Here is a 22,606-nt window from a genome sequence, read left to right as displayed (position 1 = left end):
GATGCATCACCAGAAGGTAATGGTGTAGTATATCCCAGCCTGTAACCAAGATTGAGTTAACCCATGGTTTAACCTTCACTACTATAAAGATGTGGAAATAACTGTAGAAAAATAGATTTTAAAGTTTATTTCTATTTCACAAAATGGAACTTGTTATTACCTTGATCCATTTTGTTTTTAACTATGTGGGGAGAACTTTGAGATATTTTCTTATTTTGAACTCTGAAAACATCAAAGGGGGCTCATAGGTTACTATCAGTTTCTGGCATGTTTAGTATTTCCATCTTCTAAGTTTCTCATTTTACATTTACTAGTAAATCAATCCGTTGCTGAGTTCTTTTGTAAAGTGAGTGACTCTGGATTTAATATTTATAAATTCAGATTTTTATATGTGTGGTTTTCTTAAGAATATATGTAAGAATATATATATGTGTGTGTATATATGTGTGTGTGTGTATACACACACACACACACACACACACTTTTTTATTCTTTTAAAATAAGAACTACTTAGAAGCTTTTCCTTTGCTTACTCATCTTGTCCTCTTAGTTCCCAGAACGTAATGTTTTGGTGGTTTGTTTGAATGTCAGCTATTGGAATATGAACTGGAGTCTTGATAATGGATTGAAACAGATATTTACTGATATAATTAAAGTGCAACACATTAGTAATGTGCTTCCCGGTGGGTACATCCAGAGTCTGACAGCTTCCTGGACTTCACTCTGGTAGGAATCACTGTCATTCTATACCTGGACTGTCGTAGTTGTTTTTGACTGGTTTGCTTCCCAATTTGCAGAGTCCTCCCACACACCCACACACAGTTTATTTTCACTATCCACATGCTACTCTTGCACAGAACCTTGTGTGTATACACACACACACACACACACACACTTTTTTATTCTTTTAAAATAAGAACTACTTAGAAGCTTTTCCTTTGCTTACTCATCTTGTCCTCTTAGTTCCCAGAACGTAATGTTTTGGTGGTTTGTTTGAATGTCAGCTATTGGAATATGAACTGGAGTCTTGATAATGGATTGAAACAGATATTTACTGATATAATTAAAGTGCAACACATTAGTAATGTGCTTCCCGGTGGGTACATCCAGAGTCTGACAGCTTCCTGGACTTCACTCTGGTAGGAATCACTGTCATTCTATACCTGGACTGTCGTAGTTGTTTTTGACTGGTTTGCTTCCCAATTTGCAGAGTCCTCCCACACACCCACACACAGTTTATTTTCACTATCCACATGCTACTCTTGCACAGAACCTTTCAGTGGTTTCCTTTCTTCTTCGTAGGATGTCCTTCAAAGCCCTATGCGGTCTGGCCTCATTACCTCTTTGACTCATCCCCTTCCTTCTCTCCTCTAACTGTTCCTCTACACAGCAGACAAACTTTGCTGGTTGGTCTTTTGCCTGAAATGTTCCTTTTCTATGTATTTCCCCCTTGGTTCTATTTGGTTCTTATTACATCTGTAGCAAATTACTAGAAGTTTAGTGACTTAAAACAACACAAAATATCTGGGCACGGTAGCCCCTGTCTTAGTTCTGGATTCCTAGGTGGCTGAGGTGGGAAGATTGGGATTTAGAGGCCACTGTGGGAATGCAGACCATTTCTCAAAACAGCAACAATACAAACTTAATATCTTATAGATCTGAAGGTTGGACAAAAGCAGGGTTACTTTCCTTCTGGAGGAGGTTCTAGGGGCTAATCCATTTCTTTGCCGCTACCTTCAAGGCTGCCTATGTTCTTTGGCTGGTGGCCCGTTACAGCCAGATGGCCTGTCCGGTCCTTTTGATATGGCCTTATTCTGAACACTGACTTCCCCGCTTCTCCTTTCACTTGTAAGGACCTTTGTTAATTACATTGGGCCCACCTGGATAATCACAGATGCTCTCTCTTTTTGAAGGTCTGGTGATTACCGACCTTAATTCTAACTGCTTACTTAATCCCCCTTGTCATGTAACATATTCAGAGACTGAAGGGAGTAGGGTGTAGACTGTAGGCCTGGCGGGGTCATTGTTCTACTACCATAGCTCTTACCATCTTTGAACCTTGGTTCACAGCTCACCTTCTCAATGAGGCATGTTGTTTAATGCCGGAAACTACCATTTCCTGTCTCCACATTCCTTAGCCCATACTCTGGTGTGTGTTTTTAGTTGTCTCAAACCATACTTATTTCTAAATTACACACTGTTTCTTATGTATGTTCTTTTCTGGTCTGTTGCACATAACTTTCCATGGCAAATGTCCACTCCAGGGTACTTCTTCATTGTTGTATTTCAAGCACCTAAGATTATCCTTAACTCATGGAAGTTGCCTGCAAATGTGTGTTGAGTGGATGAATGAACATGGTGTGAAGCTTAAAGCAAATCTTTGTTCATAGATCTTTCCTTTCCTATTGTTCAACTTGGAGACTTAAAATAGATTTTGATTAAGGGAGATCCCGAACTCATTGTCTTAACCCTCTAGCTTCGAAACTTTTAATCCTACCAGTGATTGAACTACAGAACCTCAGAAAGATAGGTATAGGAGAGACTCTGTACTTTGGAGAAAGAGTGCCAGAAAGGGCTGAGAGAGAGAAACATGAATGTTTGTTGCAAAAGAACATTCAGAACCCTATGACCTTGCAGCGGTTCTGTGCATTGTGCCTGGCAATTGTTGAACCCTTTTGGCCTCACAGTGAAAACCTGAGTTCACGGTGGCAGAATCCAAAGAGCCTATGAGACAGCTAGAATGGTGTGGAGGTGGGGTGGAGAGTTGACAGGGATTCCAGAATTAAGGAAATCTCAGGAAATGTAAAGCCACCTTTATTATTTTAGATACTGCAAAACCAAGACATTGAAAGAAAAACTCATGGCTTGTTCCTGTAATTGGCAAGTGAGATTTTAGCTTTTGGTTGACAATTCTCTTAATTAAGTAAAGCCAGAATGTATCCTGAAAATGGCATTTTAGTGATTCGAATGGGAGAAACCAAGCTTTGCTGTAGGAATGGTATCTTCTAGACAGATGACCCTATAGACTGCTTACCCAGCTCTTCATGAGCTCATATAATTTATTTCTCTGATTATTTCAAGTGCTTTAGTTCCTTGCCTTGAGTGGCCCGAAAGAAGAAATTTTTTGGCAAAGGAATAGGATTTTTTATTTTTTTATTTTATATATTTTTTATTCCTGCTAAGTTTGCCTCTTAAGCTGTATAGACAGGTGTCTTCTGCCCACATTGTAGCTTGGCCTTTACAGAGGCCTGATGTGGTCGGAGGGAAGACTGCTCTAGACTGAGTCTGCCTTGCTGCTGTGCTACTCAGGGTATTGAGAGCCCCCTAGCTGCTCACAGTGTAAAGATCAAGGTCACTTTAGATGCTTTTTCTTGCTCTTAGCCATGATTCTGTTCAGAGACATTATCATTTACTTTGGCCTAAGCTTTACTAGTTAATATCAGACAAAATCATTGGAGATCCCTAACTCAATCATGATGCATTTCTAAATGCCTTTGTGTCAGAATCTAATTGTTTTTCTTCTTCATTTTCCTGAAGTTAGATCCGAACCCCACATTTCATTCCTCCACAACCATCTGGTCAGAGGCCTCAAATGCATTCTCGGCCTGCTTTGGGATTTATCTTGGTTTCCACGTTTTGGTAGTTGACCCATTTGTGTGGTTGGTTCTCGAAATAAAGTGTACAACTAACTTACCACTCAAAAGATAAATGACTTCTTTTGTTGTGCAGGAATTTAGATTTCAGTGGGTAGGGATGGCTGATGGAGTATGTCCAAAATTAAAAATGTTCTAATTATCTTTGGGTTTGAAATGCTTGAGGTGAGATAGAAAAAAAAGGTACTAGCTCACATGCATTTTAGAGATGTGATTTTTCCCCTTCATTCCCTAACTTTTGGAGAAACTATTCTTGTCCTAACATACAGTTCTGAATGTTTGGTCTGTGCAAAGTTCTGAAATGGAGCTAGGGTGTTGGGTGGGGTCCTCGCAGGCATATGGAACTGCACAGGCAAAGCAGGAAGAGTGAAGGTGTTAACTGTTTGAGGGACTAGGAGTTGTTCAGAATTTCGAGTGCTCGAATAGGTGGGCTGCTAAAACTAGTCGAGGGTCTAAAATGTGTGTACTGTTCATGTTCAGTAGTTTGCACTTAATAAAGTAGGCAGCAGGAGTGTTTGAGGGTTTAGGAGAATCCTCTGGTAACAGTGTGAAGGTGGATTAGGATGAGGAGGGCTTTTTGAGAGGCTGTAATTCGGTGGCCCAGAGGAAAAAGAGGGTCCAGGTTGTGATGGTCCACGGTAGTGGAATGGTCTGGGGACTTGGGACCAACCTTCCCACTCCTGTGCAGTGGTTCTTTCAGCGGTCCTGCTACACTTCAAACCACAGAGGTCCGGACCCCAAATCAGGTGGTTTCTAGGTAATAGAAACTTTATTTTTCCTCATAGATGTTATACCAAGGGAACTTAATGATTTTAATGAGGCTTTTCAGAACATGTTTAAGATGTTTTTGGTTAGCAGTCTGACTTATTTCATGGTTGTTTGTAAGATGTTTGAAAATAATGAAAATGCTCATTACTGTAGTTTTAAAATTTTTTTGCTAGGAAGATTGGAAAATAAAAACCTTTTCTCTTATGTGAACCAGAACTGTTAGATATTGCAAATTCTTACAGTTCTCAGAGATGAGATAGTAATAGTGTGTTAAATTCTATTGTTTGTGGGAAACTGTAGATATTAAAGTACACAGAGGGCCATTAAAAAAAGGAAGAAAAAATTCAATTTAAAATGTTTATGACTTTTTGGAAGTAAGAGGTGTGTGTGTGTGTGTGTGTGTGTGTGTGTGTGTGTGTGTGTGTGTGTGTGTGTGTGTGTGTGTGTGTGTGTGAAAGAGAGAGAGAGAGAGAGAAAATTGAGGCCACTTTCTTTCTCTCTCCCCAAATAAAACCCATGGTCTAACCAAACTAACACCTTACTGTTATCTCTCAGAGCCCAGTGAAAGTTTAGGGTATTCGCTGCTGATCTGTGCGAAGGCATCTTTTTATAAATTATTGCATGGAGAATACAGGAGGAAAAGCAGGCTGAATTGGCACAGTTGATACCTAAATTAAGAGATGAACATATATTGAAACATTATTTTTTAAAAATCTTATAATTAACGGCTCTGTTTTGCTAGAATATGGCCTTTTCTTCTTCCAAAGAGTTTCAGAGCCAATAGAATCTAAAAATAGTGTGCAGCCTGGTTGTCTGTGGTAGATTGAGTAGAGCAGCATCTCCTGTCCTTAGTGAAGGGGAAGTAGCTTTACATTTTTAGTAACTGAATTGTTGGCCAGCATAAAGGGAAGGGCCATGTGAGCAGTTTATTTATAACTTCCCATAAAGGTATGTGTCTGCCTCAAGCAGAGAGACTGTCTGGGGTGCTTGAAATGTAAAAGTGCAGTAGAATCATTTTCCATACACAGCCTTCCTGGCTAGTTGGTGCAATAAAGTGATGGTTTGCATCCCTGGGGCTTTCAGAAACAGGGGCGTCAATAGATTAGCTCATTAGTGTCCACCTCCTATGGAATTGAAGGGACAGAGGCCATTAAATTTGAATCTCTGATTTTATATAGTGAGGAGTGTTGAGATGTGAACTCCTGAGGGTATCCAGAAGGTACATTTAGACTTTGTTTAACCTGTTGGGTGTCCTATCCTGCTCATGTAGTCTAACTACAGTTGGGTTCTTGGCAAAATATTGCATGGGTGTAAAGCACTTTATCACAGGTTTAGTTGAACTGTAAGTTTTTTTTTTTTTTTTTTTTTTTTTTAATAAAGAACATAGGGTCAGATTGAATGCTCTGGTTATAGTGGGAGAAGGGAAGAAGAATAAAACATTTTTATGGCATCCCGTGAAGACGATGTTAAAATCCTTTTGGTAGATGCCAGAAAATGGAAGCCATTGTTAAATGTTATTAGTGTCGATGCTAGCACCAGATCACCTACAGCTGGGTTTAGTCTTCAGGATGAAAATTTTAAGATTATAAATACACATGTAAGACATTTTCAGCCTTTTGTTATTCATTGTCTATCTTTAGACACTAAGGTTTTTTTTTTTTTTTTTTTTTTTTTTTTTCTGATTACTGTGTTGATCATTTAAAGCATCTGCATATATGGCTAAAAAGAAAAGTTTGTCTTTTGTGCCAATATTGTGGCTCTGTTTAGTATTTGGGCAAGTTGTAATAAGTGGTAAATAAATGGTCCATTAACTATATTGGAGGCCTCATAGTAGTACTAACTTCAAATTGTGTTGGGTTTACAATTTATATATTAAAAGTATTCATTTGATTTCATCCAGGGACAAAGTTTACATCCTATATAGGCATTCCTACAAACAATCCTATTTATTGTTCCAATTATTTCAATTGAAAAATGCTGGTTTACTGCCTCTTAGTCTACGTGAACAATTCTGAATGAAACTGTTACAGACCAGTTTGAATATAGTGGCAGAATAACCTTGCAGAGTTTTGAATCACTTAATTTCAAGTCCTAGGATTAAGGATCATTTGTAGTAATGTAACAGTGTGGGCAGATATAGCATCTCTTAATGCCCTTTTGATATTATTTTTGGGAAAGTGTGTTTTTATGTAAAGCAATCACTATGAATCGCATGACTTTTTCTCACCGTAAACTTTTATTCATGTCTCCTCCCTTCTCCCACATCCTTAAGAGCTAGGATAGCATGCACTATTTTGCTCATTTTATTTTTAAAAATTGAGATGTGGTTTAGGATAGAAGCCGAGATAGCTAGTTCATATTGTTTTAAAATCAGGCTCTTAATTAAAAATGCTTACATTTGTGCAAGAAAACTACATGTTAAAATAAATTTGGAAAGATTAGATTGGAATTGCCTCAAATTCAATTAAGCCACACTGCATGGACGTGCTGGGAATATCAATACAATCACTGTAAATTTTGTACAAATTGATTTGTTGCATTATCTTGCTCATCTAACATACGGTACTTTTTGTGTCCATATTGCAGACGGCAACTCCAAACTAACATGGCAGTCAGACTGTGTGATGTGGCTTCTCTGCTTAGAAGTGGTTCGTGGGCAGCAGAGCCTTGGACCGGGGTCTGTGGGATTTTTCTTAAATTCTGTAGGCTACTTTTTTTTTAGCATGTTGCAGGAGTGCTGAGGCCATACCAAACACTTGAACCTTTTATTTGGCTTACTAATTATTCTTCCATTTAACCTATTGTGGTATGGCCATCATTAGGACTTAAAGCACATTGCAATTTTAACTTACGTGGTATATATAGCATCAGAACCATGCTCTTCCATGTAACTTTTTATAATGTAAATTAGGATTTAGTGCAGATTCAAAAGAGTGACAAGCTTTTTAAAAAAAAACAAAAAGTTTTGGTATGGTCTGAATATTAAGTTACCGTAATTCTTTACATTCTGTTTACTATGTATTTTTTTGGTTACTAAATTTTGAAGTTATTTACACTTTCTGATACTCTCCCCTTGAAAAAAAAAAAGTTGAAATTGTACATCTGACTGAAAATTATTTGCCCAGTAACTGTTGAAAGAGTTTGCATTCTGTGAACAGTTGTGTTGAACCTATCAATGGAATATGCATTATTTGTAAAATATAGCACATTAGTATCATTTTATTCTGAGCAGATGGTCCTATAGCTGAGAGATGCTGTAATTTTCAGCTCACACAGCCTACTGCAGCTGTTCACTTGAATGTTGGCTTAGGAGTGCATTCTTACCACCTGAACATAGAAATAAATGTGCAATTAAGTGAGGAGTGTTTGTTGTCCTTGCAAAATCCTGCTAATTTCAGTCAATGAACACTTTATATTTCAAATGCCATCCCAGTGAACTCTAGTTCAAATTTCACATTTGGGGTTCTCATAGTTTCTTCCTACACCCTAACTTTCGAATAGCCATTAGTTTTCATTGACCTTGGCCACTTTCATCTTGTAGCTCATTGTTTTCATAACTGCTTGACAAAGGTTAACCCCATAAGAATTTTGCTGTGGAAAGCGGGATTCACAGCAGCTTTTCTATAAACTAGAACAGTCATGCTTTATTAGGAAATCTGAAACCTCTCTTCTCAGTTTCAGATAGATAACATTAATTTTAATAAATCCCATATCGTGAATTATTGGACATTTTTTTCCTACAGATTTTTAAAGGTCTCTTTATTTTCCTGTACTCCTTTACATATTCCTAAGTAACAGAATACTTACCCTGAGAAAGGCAGCTTGTAGAATAAATACTCATTTCTTTGAAAAAAGAAATGAAGTCATGGAGGGGTTACAGGCTGTTTGACATTTCTTAGTTATTCCCAGATTTGACATTTCTTAGTTATTTTGGATTTTGTCTCTCTTTTATTTTTTTATTTTTTATTTTTTTAAATTATGACAGCAATGATTCTTGTCCATTCTGACCAGTCTCACTCAGGTCAGTTGACCATTCTCAGTCTCTCCTATGCTTTCTTTTATAAACATCTCTTGGCAGTAGAGATTTCTTCCTATATGTTTATCTGCTGATGTGCCCTTTTATTTTTCTTATGCAATACGCTTTTTAAAAATTTTTTCTCTTCCCTTGTAAAAATCCTCTTTTCCTCTACATGTTTTTCTTAGCTTAATGTTATTTGCTTATTCTATGCTGAGATGTCCCTAAAACTAGTGTCCCGTCCATTTAAAATTGTCAGTTTTGAGAAGCAGTTCTTTGTGGAGCTGAGAGCCATATTGGAGTATGAAGGATAATCCTTGCGATGATGCTTTGATTTGATTGTTAGATCCCCTATAGTCTTGACTGTCCTAAGTTAGATAACTATTGGAAATGCTTTTGAAAAATTTAGGGCTATGGCTTGTGATTCTTCTGCTCAAAGAACAGAGGCTTGAATTTTAGAAAACTAGGTCCACAATTATTTAAGTGATTTTTAGAGTAGCCTGAACAGTTTGAGCCATTTCTCCCTAATGCTACTATTTGGTGTTTGAAGTGTATAGATACTTACTGCTTGCATTTTTAACAGGCTTATGTGCTCAAATGAAAATTCCTTGGGCTGGTCTGTTTGCAGTTCATATATTGTCATTGTTGTTTTGGTGGACTGGATAGGGCTTAAAATTTTTTTTTTTGGTCAAAATCAGAATCAAGGCATAATACTATATTGAATTATTTGGGAATTTTATTTTGATGCTGTAGGTCAGTTGTCTTGTTGGTGATCTCTAGCTGCCAAGGTTGACAAAAAAAAAAAAAAAAAAGGCCTGTTAGATTCTATAAGGTAGGCAAAGTATTCATAGCTTCATTCCCAAGTTATCCTACAAATCCTTTTCACTCCCTAACATATAATCTTTTTCTTTTATCTTACCAATGGTAGCGATACAAGATACTGTCAATCAAAAATGTTTTCAATATGTAACCAAAACAGTACATGTTGACAAATTTATATTTTTAAAAGTACTCTTGCTCCTTGAATTTAAGTTAATGGATGTCTGACAGTTTTAAAATATCGAACCTCTTAGACTAACTGAAAATCTCTTCAGAGTTAGGTAGGTCATTTTTTGGTTTATTTTGGTAGCATGTTAAACACTTCTGTCTTGTAGTATGATTTCCAGTCAGGGTTTAATTCTGTACCCTTTGGTACTAAATTTCCTCGTCTGTGGGATGCTGCAGGTGAGTAAGGGTATGTGAGTAGACCCAAAATGAAATTCTAGAAAATGTTTAAGATTTATATTGTGCTTATGTGCATGTATGAAATATGTATGTGAAAGTATAATTGCAATTTTAAGTGGAATAGCTTAATGTGAACTAAAAATAAGCGTAGGTGTACTTTTTGTTGAAGCTTTGTTGTAATTGCAGAATGACTTGTGTTTAGTGACAAGTATTTAAATTCTTGGATGAAATCTCTAATAGGTTGTGAAATATAAATTCTGACATTTCTTATTTTCTCTGTTTTTAGCAGGTAATTGCTGCCATGGAAACACAACTGTCTAATGGGCCAACTTGCAATAACACAGCCAATGGTCCAACCACCATAAACAACAACTGCTCATCACCAGTTGACTCTGGCAACACAGAGGATAGCAAGACCAACTTAATAGTTAACTACCTGCCTCAGAACATGACACAGGAGGAACTAAAGAGTCTTTTTGGAAGCATTGGTGAGATAGAGTCCTGTAAGCTTGTAAGAGACAAAATAACAGGTATGCAGTTTAATATAGATGCTCACATTTAAAGGACTGTGTTTCAAGTTATGAGAAAATAATAAGTTTACCAGTTGTAAATCATTCAGTGCTATAGTTTTACATATCTATATTTTCTCTGCTACTGGCACACGAGCAGTATGAAACTTAGTTTTAAGTTTTCCTTTTACAGAGTGAAATATTTTGGGGACAGTGTATATTATAATTAGACTTATTGATGCTCTGACCTCTGCAGTGTCTTTGGAAAATGTTTTGACAATATGAATGTGTCTGTATGTATGTTTGTATAGGACATAGAAAGTGTCATGTTGACATTTATTTTTAAGTTCCCCGAAGTTACATGGCTTAGTGTTTCAATTATGGAATGTAAGAAGGAAATTGAGGTAAAGAAAAAAAATGAACAAAACCCTCAAAATATCGTTTCCCTTAAATTGATGTTCTTCTGCTTAAAATATCTGTGATATAATAAATGACAATATTCACACTGTCAGTACATAAGCATTGTGCTCATGTAATTTGGGTATAACTTAGATATAATGTTCTGTTCCTAAATAAGGAAAAGAAGACATGGTGTTTGAGTTATTCCTCTTGTCATAAAGAGAAGAATAAAAAGAATAGAAATTTTGGCCTTAATAGTATATTTTGAACATTAAGTAATTGAAAATCTCCTTAGTTTTTTCTTTTAATATTTATTAATTATTACTATTATATTTTTTAAATTTGATGCGAGAAGGAGAGAAACAGAGAAAGTGAGAGAGTAGGCCGCCAGGTCCGAGATGCAAACTATGGTCAGCCATGTGGGAGTTCAGTACCTTCACCACCACCACCTGCCAGCCTTGAAAATCTCCTTAGTTTTTTTTTTTTTTTTTTTGAGAGATTTTCACTGTAGGGCGCGTGCGCTCGCCAGACAGAGAGAGACATAGTGACAGAAAGCGAGAAATCACCCCCCAGAGGGGATGGTCACGCCACAATCCCTTCTCCTCCATTCTCCTCTCGGGATCTTGGGCACGCACGCACACGCGCCCGACGTGAGTTTTAAGCCACCGGGTCCGGGACACGAACCGCGGTCGACTACGTGGGAGTCCAGTGACATAGCCATTACGCTAACTGCTGGTTCCCAAAATCTCCTTAGTTTTTAAGATTGACTAAATTGTTAGAGTAAGCCAAAACCTAATTAAGACACATTTTCATGGGATGGAAGGATTCATACTTCCTTTCTTCCTTCCTTTTTTTTTTTCTGAGAGATTTTTGCTATAGGGCAAATGCGCTTGCTGCAGAGACAGACAGAAAGTGAAAAATCACCCCCACCCCCCGCCAGGATGGCGGCCACACTGCATTCCCTTCTTCTGCAATCTCCTCTCAGGATTTTGGGCGGGTATGCACTCATGCATATGTGCTCAGCATGAGTTTTAAGCCACCAGGTACAGATCTGAACCATGGTCAATTACATGGGAGCCCAGCAACGTAACCATTATGCCACCTGCTGGTCCCACTTCCTGCCATTTTTTCAAATACTAAAAATGTATGAAGTACAGTATAGACAAGACCCCATAGCTTTTCACGTTATTGTTAGATTTGAGTAATGATGTGTATCAAATTGCTTTGCATGACTTATATCCCAAAATATAAAACTAAATATGCATATTTTAAAGTTCATTTATTTGTTCAGTGAGCAAATTAAACAAAGGACAAGACAGGGAGACAGCATTCCCAACAGGGTTTTCATGCAGTCATCCACCCCCAGTGTCAGCCAGCTCTAGATCATGCAGGGAGATCTATAGCCTTGAACCTTGGAAATTTCTCTCGTGGATCAACCTTACAGGTTATATTTTGCCACTGCACCACTGTCCAGACCCTAAAACTAAGTATTTGAAATGGTAAAGGATACTTACGGACAATGTGAAGAAGGGGACCAGGAATCTGAACTCTTATCTAGTCATGTGACCTTGGACAAGTCAGCTCTTGTTTTAGGTAAAGTGAGGTAGAGAGCAGAGGAAATGTTGCATTGGATCATGACTAAGGTCAGTTGGGACTTTTTCCAAGGAGTTACTCTTTGCTCTTCTGTTACCAAGACAGCAGGCCTTACTCTGTTCAAGCTCTGTGAATGAGTTCTTAGAGTCAGCCCCTGAGAGTGGTTCCACAATTATATTTCCTTGAGCTACAGATTGAAGTTCACCTAGAAAGCTTATTAATTGAAATCAAGCAAAAATTAAGTAATGGCTGACTGTCATTTATACACAGTGACTATTACATTTTCTTTTCTTTTTTTTTTTTTGGAGAGGTTATTTTTTTTTTCTTGCTATAAGGCATGTGCACTTGCCAGACAGAGAGAGAGAGACAGAGAGATAGAAAGCGAGAATTCACCCCACAGGGGGGATGGCCACGCCACAATCCCTTCTCCTCCGTTCTCCTCTTGGGATCTTGGGCATGCACACATATGCGTCCAGCATGAGTTTTAAGCCACCGGGTCCAGGACGCGAACTGCGGTCAACTGCACGGGAGTCCAGCGACATAGCCATTACGCTAGCTGCTGGTCCTGACTATTACATTTTCACAAATTATGTTGCTTAGATGTTCACCATGATATTATTGGGAGGTTCCTATGTTCTCTTACACAGTTAATCAAACAGATGAGATTTTTAAAATTTCTTTTCTAAAATGAGTGTGAACAGTGTATCTGAAATGTATAAAGAAATGAGCTTTGAAAAGTTTTATAAGGTATAGAATAAAAGCTCACCTTTATATGTCTCTCTCCTGTTACTGAATTGTACATATTTTCTTTTCATGGCAATAAAGAAAACAAGAAAGTTCATGTGGATCTTGCAGCCTTTTTGCCATAAATTATGACGTGATTAACAGCATAAAGGCTGTGACATAGGTGATGTGATTTCTGGTTTGACTGTTTAGAAGCAGCACTTACCACGAAAAAGAAAGATGCTTGTATAGAATATAAAAGTCACAATTTTTGCTATACTTAGAGTAGTAGAAGTAAATATTAAACAAATTACACATCTTTTTGATTAGGCAATTAGTACAAGAAACGGATCACATCTTCAGCTCTCATTCCTATTCAGTCTTAGATTATCCTGTTCTTTCAGAAATGTGCTGTGGCAAGCAGGATAAATTTGGTTTCTCCAAGTTCACTTACCCTTTGTCTCTCTGGCTTTCGTGGACCCCAGTAGTAGATTCACAGCCCATAGGCAATCTGGAGTACATGATTAAACATTGGAAAACTGTTAGAATTTCTTGTCTGGGACCAGCAGATGGTGTAATGGTTATGTTGCTGGACTCCCACTTAATCGACAGTGGTTGAGGTCTGGGACCTGATGACTTAAAATTCACACCAGGCGTGTGTGCATATGTGTCCAAGATCCCGAGAGGAGAATGGAGGATAAGGGATAGTGGGATTGCATCATGGCCATCCTTTCTGGTATGTGATTTCTTGTTTTCTGCCTCTGTCTCTCTGGCGGGTACACGTGCTCTATAGCAAAAATCTCTTAAAATTTTTTTTCTTTTTGTTTGTTTCCTATACTCTTCTCCTCCACCTCATTGTCTTTGTAGTGAGAGAGAGGAGGCAGTGGAGATTTCCACTATGGTCAAATTTCTGTTATAGTCATGCGTCAAAGAGGGGAGTTACCCAGTATACTTCCACAGTGGGCACTGAAAGTTGAAGGGCGTTTTATAAGTTCTGTTTCATGAGATAGTCATTTTACTCAAAATAAGGATTCCACTGACAAATTTGAGAAGTGAGGTACTCCGTAGTTTTCAATTTCAGGTCCACACTACAGAGCATCAGCTAATAGAACCATGTAAAACCTATAGTAGAGGCAACCTGTTTAATTCATAGTACCCCAGCCTTATTTGATTACAGATATTTTTTGGAGGGGAGGTCTCAACAACTAGATTTCCACTGAATATGTTACAAATAAAACTTTTCAAGATCATTTATTAATGGGCTATAAGACAGTTACACAGATTAGATCTGACATTCTTCCCTAATCTAGCCACATCAATAAAATATGAGCATGTTTCTTCAAAAGAATGTACAGGATAAGGAAGTAAAAATTAAGCAATCGAGTAGGCAAATGTGAATACAAGGCCCTCTCTGGTAACTGTTTGGATTTGACATTTTATTCATTTAACAGGGGTTAAAATGGCATTCAGAAGGGTCTCACTATTTATCTTTAAGCATTAATTATCTTAGGAATGTTTTTCAAAAAATTTTGAATTTCTTAGTAACTAGTGCATACTTACATTGAACAAAATAGTAAATGGTAGATACATAACACTGGGTTTTGAATGGTTATAATTTGCAAAGTAGACATGTCTTTCTAGGAAGTACTATTAACATGTCTCTACAGTGCTTTTGAAAGAACTTGGGGTTTGGTCCCTGCCCTGTAGTGTGTAGTAGTAACTATCTTTTGCAATTTCTCAGTATACATTTTAAGGACAGGTCAGAGATCTTTGGTCCCTCTCTAATTATCCAGCTAATTTCACCTCCTGAGGAGCAGTTGGGTCAGATTTTTATATTCTTACTTTGTAGCAATGTGAACATTAATTGTCTGGGCTATAAGAACTCTCTGGAGTTCAGGCAGAACATTTGAAAGCTCTTCTTTTTACTTTTCATGAATCTTAATGTTGTAATAGGAAATATATCTCAGATACAAAAATACCTAGCTATAGAAGTGGGTGCCTCTTCCCAAAGTCCCATAAGAAAGGGTATAATTTTTCAGCTGTGTGTCAGTGTTGGCAAATTAATGTCACTATTTTGACAGAATGAGGATCAAGGAAAAGTACATTAAGAAATGTCTTCAGTAGCAAATACAATAATCTTTTCTTTAGCCTAAATTCTATTTATGATGATGTTTGTCAGGCCCTCTCTTTGGGCGTGTGCCCAGCTTTATACTTACCCTGTTTCCTCTCTGTAGGCATCCATCATCAGAAGCTACAGCTGCTCCCACAGCTTAGCTGATTCTGTCCCATCCTTCTGAGTTGTTAAATGCACTTCAGAGACCTGACACCTGCTGAGGCTGCATTCTAGAGGAGTGAAATGGGCTTTATAATTCAAGAACTGAGTCATAGAGCATTAGAGTCAGAATAGCCTTAGAGATGACCATAACCAGCCTTACCCTTGCCCTTCCTTCCTTCACATGTTACAGGCAGTAAGAGAGAGGCACAGGTTTGTGACATGCCTAGTCCAAGACTCCATAGCTATTAAGTGATAAAGAGCAAGGATCAGAATTCTGGTTTTTAAAAATTAAGTTTTCAGGGGGACCAGCAGTTGGCGTCATGGCTGTGTCTCTGGACTCCCATGTAGTTGACCGCAGTTCACATCCCGGATCCAGTGGCTTAAACCTCATGCCAGGTGTGTGTGCGTGCGTGCCCAAGATCCCAAGAGGAAAATGGAGGAGAAGGGATTGCAGTGTGGCCATTTCCCCAGGGGGTAATTTCTCGCTTTCGTCTCTTTGTCTCTCTGTGTCTTTTTGGCGAGCGCACGTGCCCTGTAGCAAAAACCTCTCAAAAACGAAATTAAGCTTTGAGGGGCCTAGCAGTGAAACGTGACACACTGTGAGGCAGACCTATTTAGTAAGGTTACCGGTTTGCATCTGGAAAAACCTCCCAGAGTAAGTGAGGAATGTGTGTACCCATGAAGTGGGCTGGCAGCAACTAGGGGCAGATCATGGCGTCAGGACACTCCCACGGGTGCGTATCTGTCTCTGTCTCATTCATGTAATAAATGAATATATCTTAATTTATTATTATTTATTATGGACAGAAGGTGCATGTGATTGTTAGAGAAAAAGAGAGACATCCTTTATTGGAGCATGGTCCTCCTGCAATCCTTTTCCCTTCATTTCTGTCAATCTTGTCAGGATTTTGGCATGTACCCAGATGTTTTCAAGCTGCTTGGGCCTGGATTTGAACCATAGGCAGCCACATAGGATCTGGTTCCATATGCATAGCATTGAACTGCTGCACTAGGGACCAGACCAAATCAAAAACCTTAAGAAAATAATTAAGTTTTGATTGGGGCCAGCAGATGGTGTGGTGGTTGAGGTGCTGGACTCCCACATGGCCAACTGTGGTTCGAGTCCCAGACCTGCTGGCTTGGTTTCTCACTTTCCCTTTCTCTATGTGTGTGTGTCTCTGATCAAATTGAAAAATAAATAATAGAAATTAAAGTTAGATGAATAATTCTTTTAAAAAATTAAGCATAGGACCAGCTGATGGATTTATAAATGTATAGCCAGATACATTATTGTTATAGGGTTAACAAGGAAGCATCGTCTGGTGAGTGTTACTTCTTTGGAAGGGGAATAGAGTTTTGAGAGTCAAGAAAGAACTAAAAGATATTCAAAATGAGTAAGAACAGCCATACTTCCTTAGAAACATTGTAATCTATGATTGTGAACTTGAATAATATAGCCCAGTAGTTCCCAAATCTAACCACACATTCTCGCCTAAGGGAGTTTTGTTTTTAAAATACAGATTATGGTAGGCCTTGGGGGGAATATGTTGTTAAGAGAGCATCCCAAATCATATTTAAAGTCCAAGTAGTTTTGGGAATCTCAGGGGTATCTCTCTCTCTCTTTTTTTTTTTTTTTTTTGAGAGGTTTTTGCTATAGGGCATGTGCACTCGCCAGACAGGCAGAGACAGACAGAGAGATAGCGAGAAATCACCCCCAAGAGGGGATGGCCATGCCGCAATCCCTTCTCCTCCATTCTCCTCTCGGAATCTTGGGCACGTACGCACACGCGCCCGGCGTGAGTTTAAGCCACCGGGTCCGGGACTCAAACCACGGTCGACTACGTGGGAGTCCAGCAACATAGCCATGACGCTAACTGCTGCTCCCTCTCAGGGGTATTGCTTGGCGTGTTGTCACTGGAGTACCTATTATTGCAATCACTTGAGTTGATTACCAACAACGCATATTCCTGGGCCCTGTACACACCTACCGAATCAGAGTTTCTGTATGGCATCAGCCAGTGGTATGGTGATTACGGCAGCTGCATCCTACATGGCCGACCACCAGAGGTGAGTCCAATACCTGGTGGCTTGAGAAACACTGCAGAGGCATTTTTTTATGCCCCACATCCTGAAAGCAGGCAGAAATGTAGGAGAAAGGGATTACAGCTTGACTCTTCCTCTTGGGGTGGGACTGGGGCAGTGCTTTCTCACTTGGCCTTTCTCTGTCTCTCTCCCTTCGGCAAGTTAAAAAACAAAAACAAAATCAACTTTTGTAGATAAGTCCTGGAATGCTCTCATGACTTCAGAGTTACCCATATCTTTTTTGAACATTTTTCAGGGAAATGGAACTGAAGATTTCCAAGGTTAGCCTGAATTCTGGCCTTGGGGTGGATAGGAGAGTTGTTATAACTGCAATACCTAATTCGGTGGCATGGTTAACCTTCAGGTGCTATCCCCTGCTCAGCATTGGGCAGCAATGCATCTCTGGGGTTCAGAACTAAATATGAGTGTAAAAGTCAGAACTATGACCTGTCTGAGAGAGAGAGAGAGAGAGATTGATTGATTGATTGATTGATTGATTGTGGTTTTCAGGATGTTTTATCCTGTCACTGTCATTTTTCTTTCTTTTCAAAGAAGGGGTGGAGAATTATAGTTGAAGACCTCAGGTAATGAATGTTGCTTATTTTATCTTGATGTGATGTGTCATCTTACTCAGAATTGTCTGAGGTAGGGCCTCAGCAGCTGTTTCCTTCAAACAAAGGAAAAACAAAAACAAAAACATAAAAATAAATATAAATTTCAGGGGCTGGAAGAGACTTGTGGCTATGATTTCTCTGAACAGGTGAGCCTTCCATGATTAGGAAGGCCTCATTTCCTCCTCATAGGGCTAGTGAAGTAAAATCATTTTTTGCACGAAGGTTCTGAGCTAGGTTTCATACGTCTGTTGCTTCCTTAGTACTATAAAGCTGTATTTGTTGTTTTGGGTTTTTTTTTGGCTAGAAGTTGTATGCACTCTCCAGAGAGAGAGAGACAAAGCACCCCCATGGGGAATGGCCACACACAATCCCTCCAGTTTGCCCTCCTGTTGGGATTTTGGGCATGCACATACACACATCTGGTATGTTTTTCAAGCTGCTGGGTCTGAGACTTGAACCATGTAGTCCACTTGTGAGATCCAGCTGCCTTACTTGCTGGCCAGAGTTGGCCCTTAAGCTTTCTTTTATCCTGTTTATTATATCAGAATAATATGATTATCAAACTTCACTCTAATAGGGTAGGGATTGATTGATTGATTGATTGATTGATTGTGGTTTTCAGGATGTTTTATCCTGTCACTGTCATTTTTCTTTCTTTTCAAAGAAGGGGTGGAGAATTATAGTTGAAGACCTCAGGTAATGAATGTTGCTTATTTTATCTTGATGTGATGTGTCATCTTACTCAGAATTGTCTGAGGTAGGGCCTCAGCAGCTGTTTCCTTCAAACAAAGGAAAAACAAAAACAAAAACATAAAAATAAATATAAATTTCAGGGGCTGGAAGAGACTTGTGGCTATGATTTCTCTGAACAGGTGAGCCTTCCATGATTAGGAAGGCCTCATTTCCTCCTCATAGGGCTAGTGAAGTAAAATCATTTTTTGCACGAAGGTTCTGAGCTAGGTTTCATACGTCTGTTGCTTCCTTAGTACTATAAAGCTGTATTTGTTGTTTTGGGTTTTTTTTTGGCTAGAAGTTGTATGCACTCTCCAGAGAGAGAGAGACAAAGCACCCCCATGGGGAATGGCCACACACAATCCCTCCAGTTTGCCCTCCTGTTGGGATTTTGGGCATGCACATACACACATCTGGTATGTTTTTCAAGCTGCTGGGTCTGAGACTTGAACCATGTAGTCCACTTGTGAGATCCAGCTGCCTTACTTGCTGGCCAGAGTTGGCCCTTAAGCTTTCTTTTATCCTGTTTATTATATCAGAATAATATGATTATCAAACTTCACTCTAATAGGGTAGGGTTCTACTCCCTTTTTTTAAACAAATACAATTTTAGCTCCTCCGGATTGAGACAGATAAATGCTATTTATTAGTCTTTGCATACTTTCAAATTTAATAGTGTTTATTTCCTGTGATGAAGTCAGTCATTCCCAGTGAATGCAGGCTGTTTTGATGAACATTAATTTGAAAGTGTGATTCCGTATGTCAGTTATAGTCTTAGGGTCAGTTTATTTGGTGTGTTAGTAGTATCAAGAGATCAAGGATTCTTGTAGATGAGTAGTTGGGAGCAGTAGGGTAGGTGGGTAGTAACTTAAATACCTTATTTTGCAGACTCAGTGTACTGTTTAATTAGAAAGATGGTAGAAAGGTTGTGTGTGTTCCCAAGTGGAAAATGAGATAGCTTAGCTGCGCCAAGGCTAAATGCTTCCGTGGTCCTGAGTGCCTTACCTATGGAATGCAGCACATTTGAACCTGTTTTAGGTTTTAGTGGCTACGTTTTATAAAATGAAATTTGTGTCAAGTCTGTGGAACTCTTGGTGCGTGTTTGAAATATCTCTAACAGATAAAGGGTATTGGAGAAACTAGGTTTGCGTCTTTATCAATGTATCTTTAAACCTAAATATTTTCACATTATACCTTTTCCTTTTTCGAAGCTCATGCCTAGCCGTTTACTTAAAAATTTTGATATGATCGCTGCAGAAGCTTCTTATAAGTTTTGGAGAAAGACTTTAAGATTTATTCTTCTGGGACCAGCAGGTGGCATGGTGGTTAAGGTGCTGGACACTCCCACATGGCTGACAATGGTTCAAGTCCTGGACCTGGAGGCTTGCTTTCTCACTTTCTCTTTCTCTCTCTGTGTGTCTTTCTCTGGTCAGATTAAAATAAGTGAATGAATAAATAAAATAAAAATAAATAATTTAAAAAAAGATTTATTCTTCTATGTCCATTTCTTTACTTGAACCTGGTATTTTTTATAGAATAGTTTTAGTGTCAGTGTTGGTTAGATTAGGTGAAAGATTTCAAGACAATTAAACTAGAAACTTATTTTTTTGGTGGGGAGAGATTTTTGCTATAGGGCATGTGTGCTTGCTAGAAAGACAGAGACACAGAGAGACAGAAAGTAAGAAATCACCCTCCAGGGGGATTGGCCACGCCACAGTCCTCTCTCCTCATTCTCCTCTCAGGATATCAGGCATGCACGCACACATGCCTGGTGTGAGTTTAAGCCACTGGGTCCGGGACTTGAACCATGGTTGACTACATGAGAGTCCAGTGACATAGCCATTACGCCAACTGCTGGTCCCAAACTAGAAACTTTTAAAAACTAAATATCCAGTACAGGTCTTTACCATTGTCTGGGAGGAACAAACTCCTCTATTTGCTTAGGTTTAGTCCTTAGGGACCTGCAAATTAAAGTAATAGAGAGATAAAAGGTGTGAAATTTTTATTATCTTACATGCTGGAGAGTTCCCAGAAAAGAAGTAAAATTCATAGAAGTACTTACATCTCAGGGCTTATATACTATTTTTAACAGACAGAAAGTTTGGACTTTGAGGGCTGGTACATTATGGGGAAATGACTAGAAAATATATGAGGAAAACTAATGAAGGACAAGGGTTATTTTAACAAGGTTTGTTTATGTAGAATCATCTTGGTAGCAACTCTTCGGTGATAAAAGTCACTCTTTTTATTTGTAGGGGCTAGAAGGACACTTTCACATGGACAGTTTATGCTCTATTTTTAGGCAGAAAAGGGGAGAGTAGAGAATTATTTTTCTATGTGTTCTCATTTGCCTTTAGCTTAAAATAATGCTTATGCCAAAGTGTGATATTTTGGAGTTGCATATTGTGGACCTTTTCAACATGAAGTAAGTTAACTCCCAGTTAGCAAACATAAGCAGAAAGGTTGCTTCTTTTCTCTGGATAACCTATGGTAACAGAAACTTTAATGGCTGGGAAGAGAGAACATCTGTTGTCAGGATACAGAAAATTGAAACAGAACCATTCCTGATTAATTTGTAAGTCATCTGACTTTTTTTGTCCCTGATTTCCTGATGCGGATATATGTCTCTTCTCCTTCCCTCCCCCTCTCTCTCCTGAATGCACATGACCCTTGCCAAATTAAATAAATAAAATTAAAATTAATAAAGTGTGGGCCTTTTTTGTTTGTTTGTTTGTTTTTAAAGAGTATTTGCTGAGAAAATGAAGGTGAACCTCTTGGGTAAATGAGGCTTAGGAGTTTGATTTTGTGCTTTCTTAGTCCCCTGAACTTCTAGAATGACTGTATTTGTCTTAAAGAGCATAATCTTTAGTATCATTGACTTTATTCTTTTGTTTGATAGCAAATACAAACTTTGTTAATGTATTCCAATTCATAAAAATTAAAAAATACAGTCAAAGTTCTTTTGTAAGGCTTTATTGTGTGATTTACCCACATATGAGTACATAAGTGCTCTCTGCTCTACCTCACCTTACCCCCACCCTTTTTAATTTTTTTTTTATTTCTGTAGTCTATATTTACATTTATATCAGGATATTTGAGGTGAAGAATAAAAAACATCTTTGGGGCTGGCAGGTACGGTGTGGTGGTTAAGGGCGCTGGACTCCCACGTGACCAACCAAGGTTAGAGTCCCGGACCTAGTGGCTTTCTCTCTCTCTCGACCCTCTCTGGTTACGTTAAAATAAATAAGTAAATAAAGTTAAATAATAATTTAAAAAAAGAATAAAAACCATCCTCTTTATTAAGTGGCTATCATAGTAATGATGGGAAATGTTGATAAGATGGTGGATTGGAATAAGAGAAGATAACATTAAATTTTGGTACAGGACTTCTTTCTTTTGTAGCCTATACAGTGTTAAAATCATACTTGTTCTCAGATGTGAACCTGACTTATCTCCCTGCCACTTCCATTTTCATGATACATCGGGTTGTTAGAAAAGTCATGATGTATGTTTCTATGTTTTTCTATGGGAAAAATGCATTATGACTTTTTCAATGACCCAGTAATACAAAGTCACCATGCTTTTCTATAGACTTTGTGTGTTTCTCTCCATTTTCTACTCCTTTCTCTGTCACACCACCTAAGGATTTTTTACTTTCTAAATTACAAATAGAGCACAGTATTTTTTTCTTTTTTTTCGAGAGAGATTTTTGCTATAGGTGATATGTGTTCACTGGAGAGACAGAGATACAACAAGTGAGAAATCATCCCCCCCGGGGGTGGGGGTTGGCCATGCCACAATCCCTTCTCCTCTATTCTTCTCTTGGGATTTTGGGCACGCATGCATATGCACCAGGTGGAACTTTTAAGCCGCTGGGTCTGGGACCTGAACTGTAGTTGCCTACATGGGAGTCCAGCGATGTAACCATTACGCTATCTGCTAGTCCCAAGTACAGTATTTTAAGGTGTGTGTGTGTGTGTGTGTGTGTGTGTGTGTGTGTGTGTGTGTAGTGCTTTAGA

At 38.5% G+C, this 22,606-nt stretch overlaps 1 protein-coding gene across 8 annotated transcripts in view; it reads left to right on the top strand.

The window, feature by feature from the left end:
* Positions 1–22,606, top strand: part of ELAVL2 (ELAV like RNA binding protein 2) — a 161,907-nt gene that overhangs the window by 62,995 nt on the left and 76,306 nt on the right. For 5 of the 8 annotated variants that reach the window (XM_027769786.1, XM_027769789.1, XM_027769788.1 and 2 more), the window contains exons 2-3: positions 7,008–7,098; positions 9,947–10,190. In XM_027769786.1, coding sequence (XP_027625587.1) covers positions 7,027–7,098; positions 9,947–10,190 — 316 coding nt within the window. In that variant the 5' untranslated portion in view covers positions 7,008–7,026. The remainder of the gene's footprint in view (positions 1–7,007; positions 7,099–9,946; positions 10,191–22,606) is intronic. The other 3 variants (XM_014585785.2, XM_014585784.2, XM_027769790.1) reach the window with 1 other exon arrangement.

The sequence above is a fragment of the Tupaia chinensis genome, unplaced genomic scaffold (genome assembly GCF_000334495.1).
Source record: "Tupaia chinensis unplaced genomic scaffold, TupChi_1.0 Scaffold000093_1, whole genome shotgun sequence".
NCBI lineage: Eukaryota > Metazoa > Chordata > Mammalia > Scandentia > Tupaiidae > Tupaia > Tupaia belangeri.
Note: the sequence above shows the minus strand (reverse complement) of the source record. Positions and strands in the feature narration are given on the sequence as shown.